The sequence below is a fragment of the Prinia subflava genome, chromosome 19, assembly GCF_021018805.1.
Source record: "Prinia subflava isolate CZ2003 ecotype Zambia chromosome 19, Cam_Psub_1.2, whole genome shotgun sequence".
Taxonomy (NCBI): Eukaryota; Metazoa; Chordata; class Aves; order Passeriformes; family Cisticolidae; genus Prinia; species Prinia subflava.
Window position 1 is genome coordinate 3,662,604 of NC_086265.1, and position 5,440 is coordinate 3,668,043.

The 5,440-nt window shown below is 54.5% G+C and overlaps 1 protein-coding gene across 1 annotated transcript; it reads right to left on the minus strand.

The window, feature by feature from the left end:
• Positions 1–1,019: 1,019 nt before the first annotated feature.
• Positions 1,020–4,492, minus strand: RPL6 (ribosomal protein L6). The gene is made up of 6 exons (XM_063416407.1): positions 4,244–4,492; positions 4,055–4,153; positions 3,536–3,679; positions 2,633–2,681; positions 1,938–2,122; positions 1,020–1,562 (listed from the first exon to the last, which is right to left on the minus strand). Exons 1-6 carry the CDS (start codon positions 4,490–4,492, stop codon positions 1,410–1,412), a joined length of 879 nt encoding a protein of 292 aa, XP_063272477.1. The 3' UTR covers positions 1,020–1,409.
• Positions 4,493–5,440: the final 948 nt, after the last annotated feature.

The following is a 5,440-nucleotide window of genomic DNA, read 5'->3' on the forward strand; positions in this document are numbered from 1 at the left end:
CCAGTGGCAGGAAAAATAAAGAAAACAGGGCAGAGACACCTCCCAGCCAGGCCAGGAATTCTGCACAGGACACAGCCAGCTCACTGCCTCCCTCTGCTGAGCCTCACTGAGACTTCAGAGAATTCCAGGCAGCTTTGGCTCGGAAGGGACCTTACAGCTCATCCTGCTCCACCACCCCAGGGTGCTCCAAGCCCTGTCCAGCCCGGCCTTGGACACTTCCAGGGATCCAGAGGCAGCCACAGCTTCTCTGGGCACGCTGTGCCAGGGCCTCACTTCCCCCACAGGGAACAACTCCTTCCCAATATCCCACCTAACCCTGCCTCTGGCAGAGGGAAGCCATTCCCTGTGTCCCAGCACTCCAGGCTTGGTCCCAAGTGCTTTTCCAGCTCTCGTGGAGCCTCTTTAGACACTGCAAAGGGCTTTAAGGTCTCCCTGGAACCTTCTCTTCTCCAGGCTGACACCCCTCAGCTCTCCCAGCCTGGTAATTATCAATATGAAGGCGGTGGGAATGCCCAGTGCTTCCACTTCCAGACACCCTAACAGCCACCAGCACCAGACTGCAGCCCCTTGGTGCAAACCAGGAACTCCACAGGTGCCCAAAGTTCTTCCACTGCCTCTGGAGCACTCCAAGCCCAATTCCTCCTTCCCACTGAGCACGGCTTCCCCCTCAGGGAGGGCTGTATTTTCTTTCCTATCCCACTCTCATGGAGCCTGGATGAATTTGATGAAATCTGTATTTCTCATCGAGTCTAAACCTGTTGGCTACCTCAGCTCAGAATTACTGGGCAGACAGATGGTGCAGTTACATAAACCTGGATTCCTGCAGAAAGTCTGGCTAAGGAAGAGCTCCTGAGTGCCAGACTTGGTGAAGTGTACATCCCTCGTTTGTGTAAGAGCATTGATTTCTGCTGAGTTCAACAGCACTTACCTTCTCCACTCCCCTTCAGACACTTTCATCCTGCGAAACTGTGGAGTATTCCCAGCATTTCCACTTCAAAATCAAAGCATAGCTCCTGAAATACCTCTAAAAAGTTATTTATTTGCTGAGGTTCAGCAGAGATGTATTTTATCCAGATTTTATCCTGCGCTGTGTCAGCCCAGCATGAGCTGCTATTCCCAAAGCAAAATCTCTTCAGGATCCCTTCCCAGCTCGTTCAGAGTTAAGAAAGCTGAACTCCTGTTTATGTTAAATAGTTAAAGAAATCCAACAACCACCACAAAACTAGAACAGCCAAAACTCCTACACCCCAAACTTTGCATAAATCCAAATTCTGGTTATTATCTACAGCCCGAGTTCCACCCCACAGCAACAAGCACTGCAACAGCTGCTGTTACAGACTGCAATGAACACACCACAAATCCTTGCTTTGTTTTTTCCCTTGGAGTTTAATGCGGTGCTTCCAGCAGGCTCAGAACACCAATTTGTGAGGATAAACTCCATTTGAGAGAGAGAATGTGGAGCGCAGGTACCCCCGGAGCTGAGGCACCTTCTTGATGCGTGCCAGGATCTGGGAATCCACGGCCTTCTGGTCAACCTTGCGCTGCTCTGTCAACTCGTATTTCTGCAAAGCACAAAGACAACAGTAAATCCTGGGAGCAACTGCTGAATCCTTCAGAGAGGTGAACATCCAGGGCAAACCCATTTTGGGATTTTTAAGATCTTTCCTCTATTTGTTCTCAATAATGGGAAGGTGGTGGAGCACTGAAGCATCCCTTGGGGTTAAGAGACAGCATTTCCTGGTCAAAAAAGACATTTAACTGGAATAATAACTCCTTCTCTGAGAAAAATCCTTAAATTTAAAAGGGGAGGTTACCTTATTTTAATGGCATCACCTCACTTTAATAATGATCTCTTAAAATCCACTGCTGTTTTTTTCCTGCTAATTCCCCCTTTCCAGCCTAGCCTGGAGCATTGAGAAAGAAAGAACCACCCTTACTTCTTTCTCAGTGTCAAAGATCTCTCCTTCCTGGTGCTTGGGCTTCCGCAGCCTCTTCTTCTTGAAGTAGGAATCAGTGAGATGCTTGGGAATTTTCACCCCAGTGAGATCCACCTTTGTGGACGTGGCGATAACGAATTTCTGGTGGGCCCTGCGCAGAGGGACGCGGTTGACAGCCAGGGGGCCTGAAGGCAGAGACAAGAGAGAACAAGGTCAGCTCTTCTGGTGAAAGCCACTGCCCTGAAGCTGAATTTTTGTAATCTATGTGATAACCAGTTCCTTCAGTTGCCTACAGGTAAAATCTCAACAGTCAAAGCTCTCTAAAAACACACAGATCTCCTTCCTGAGCTCTTCTAGGTAGTCAGATACTGAAACTTAACTATCTCCCCTGCACCTCCCTGCAAAGTCACAAATGACAGAATCATTAAGGTTGGAAAAGATCTCAAAGATCATAAAATCCAACTTTTGACAGATCACCACCTTACAACTAGAGCAGAGCACTGATGCCACATTCAGCTGTTCCTTGGACACCTCCTGGGGTGGTGACTCCACCACAAAATGCAATTCCCCACTGATGTGCCAAACCAAACACATGCAGATCTGTTTGTGCTACTGAACCCAGAGACAAACCTGAACTTAAAAACCCCAAAGAACCCCCCCAACCAAAAATATTGGTTTTAAGTAAGAATTTTTACCTGTAACAAGCAGAAGGCCAGTATCAAGCTGCTTCAGGAACACAACACGCTGTAAAGAAATGAGATGGGACATCAATCCTCAGGTCCCAGTACTCCCATACTGCAGCCAAACTGGGATTGCGCCTCTGTTACTGGTACAAGCACTGCGAGTGCTCCAGGTGTGGGTCAGCTGTGCCACCTGAGGAGCTGCCACCTTGTGATCCAAGCTCCAGCACTTCCAGGTGCCTCCTCTCCAAAGTGTGACTCTCCATGAGGTTTATCTCTCAAAGCTGAGCAAAGCCAATTACGGCAGTTTTACTCTTCCCCCATCCTAAAGGATGGCAACAGCCATACCAGTATCCAAATCCTTTGTATGAGTTACAGGTGGGAATTGGATAAACACCACAAGGACCCCATAACTTCACACAGTCAGCGCCATCCCCCTGTTGTGTTTTGTTCCTTCTGGTTAAGGTTCCTTTCTCTGACAGTATTATGGAATCAAGGATATCAAAGAGAACTCAGGAAAAGAAAGGACGTCAGTTGTGCTGGTGACCATCCTGAGGATGGAGAACCCAATATAACAATCCCTGATAATTAGATTAAGAACAAAACTCTAATTTTTCCTTTGCAGTAACTGCCATAAGATAAAGTTTTATCTTTGCAGGAGCAGCAACAGAAACAGACGCTGGCTCTGCACTGCAGCAAGACCTCTTGCATTTTGTCCAAGACTCTGGCTGTGCCCGTTTTACTTTCAGCTCTGTGCCGAACAACTTAAATTTAACAAACATTTCACCTCCGCCTCCCCTAAAGGCTGGACAAGGAAAACACCCAGACACAAGCCACAGGTTCACACCCAGTGGCCGAGCAGGGCCAGATGCAATGAGCTGGGAGATTCCAGGTGTCTGTGCCGGGAGCTGTGCCCACCTTGCCGCGGTGCCGGCCGGTGAGCAGGATCAGCACCGTGCCGGGCGTGATGGACGCCCGCAGGCGCCGCTTGTGCTCGCAGAACGGCTTCTTGCCATGGCTCAGCAGCTTGCGGGGAACGTCCTCTGTGGGGTAGTACCTGGGCTGGGGACAGAGCACAAACACCTTGCACCACCCGTGTCTCACAGGGCAGCACCTCCTCAAAAAGGCTCTCCCCATTCCCCTGAAGGATTCAGCTTCCTGAAGGAGTTCTGCCGCAGACGGTGCTTGGGAACACACCGAGTATTTTGGAATATTTTGTGTCCAGCTCTGTGTTAGTGTGTGCTTCCACCTCAGCACAGCGACACACCACACAGAGAATTCCCATTTAAATTCCCACCATCTCCCAAGAAGGCTGGGTCTGCACTCCAAGAAAGCACAGCACAGGCTGAGGCCCCTACTTCACCCCAGACACGACGTTTATCACCCAGCCTAAAGCTCCCTGCACCAAACCCCAAGCACCCCGGAGCTTTTCCATACCATTTTCCGGATTTTAACCACCCGGCTGCCTCCGTTCTTGTCTCCACCCACTGGCTTAGTGATGGTGGCACGGGGCATCTCCTTCTTCTTCTTCTCTATCTGTGTGCAAAGAACAAGGAAAACTCAGCACATTTCAACCCAAAGGCACCAGGACAAACCCGATTATTCCCCCAGTGCTTCCCACCCTACCTTTGTCTCTGGGGCCGTGTACTTGCGCTTGTACAGAGCTTTCCTGGCGTACATGGCTGAGCGGGAATACCTCCCGATGCCCCGGGCCAGGACGGGGTTACGGCTGGCATGGTACTTCTTCACCCTCTTCTTCTTGTCCCCTGCTGCTTTCTGGCTCGGCTTCTGCTCCGCCGGCTTCTTCTCCCCTGCCTTCTTCTTGGCCGGCTTCTTCTCAGCTGGCTTCTTCTCCGGCGCCTTCTCACCCGCCATCTGCGATCACAGGCAGCAGGGTTTTAGGGCTCGTTACACAGCACAGAAAATAAAAAAAAAAAACCCAAACCATCCTTCACACCTTTCTAGTGGCTGTCAGCCGCCTCCTCCAGCCGTTGCTGACCAAGCCCTGCACCCTGTGCGCCTCTAAATTATTTAAAACGCTCCTGCACGCTGGTTACAACAGCTCCAGCACACAACCAAGCGCTCCTCGGTGGGAAGCCCGTGGAGACGCAAACGCACCCCGAGCCTGCGGCCGCCTCTGTCCCGGCACCGCTGCGCTCCCGGGCCCTGCCCCGGCGGCCTCCCCGTCCAGCCCCAGCCCAGCTCCCGGGAGGCTCCAGCGCGGCCTCCGCATCCAGGCCCGGCCCGCTCGGACCCGCGACACTCCCGCTCCTCCCCACCCCCGCGCTCATCCGCGGCCCTCCGCCGCTCCCCGAGGCAGCCGCGCCGCGCCCGTGACCGCGGCGGGGCCGCCGGCGGGCGGATGGCGGCGGATGGAGCGCGGCGGGCGCGGCGCCCATCGCGGCGGCTCCGCCATCCTCACCTTCCGGGGGAGCAAAAGGGACTCACATCCGGGTGCGCGCGCTAAGGACAGCGCGGCGTCTGACGTCAGCGCGCCGCGCGGGGCACCACGGGACTCGTAGTCCGGGAGGGTCCGCGCCGCCCGGGGCAGCCCCGGGTGACCGGCGAGGGGGACACCGCACCCCGCGCCCGCCCCGGGGGCTGCGGGACCCCCGGCTCGGAGAGCGGCCCCGCCGCGCCGCCGCCGCTCAACCCGCGTCCGCTGGGCGCTCGGCCGGCTCCGCGCCCTGCCCCGAGCGCGGAGGAGGCTCCGGTAGCACGGCGCTGCGGTGCCGGGGGTCCCGCAGCCCCCCGGGCGGAGCGGCGGCGCGGGGCGGGGCGCGGCGCGGGGCGATGACGGCGCGGGCGGTGACGCGGGGCGGG

Coding starts and splice junctions, on each gene's coding strand:
- RPL6 (XM_063416407.1), bottom strand. CDS start 4,492: ATGGCGGGTGAGAAGGCGCCGGAGAAGAAGCCAGCTGAGAAGAAGCCG. Junction 2,682..3,535: donor CCGGCCGGCACCGCGGCAAG/GTGGGCACAGCT, acceptor ATTTCTTTACAG/CGTGTTGTGTTCCTGAAGCA. Junction 2,123..2,632: donor TGGCCTTCTGCTTGTTACAG/GTAAAAATTCTT, acceptor CTCTGCCTTCAG/GCCCCCTGGCTGTCAACCGC.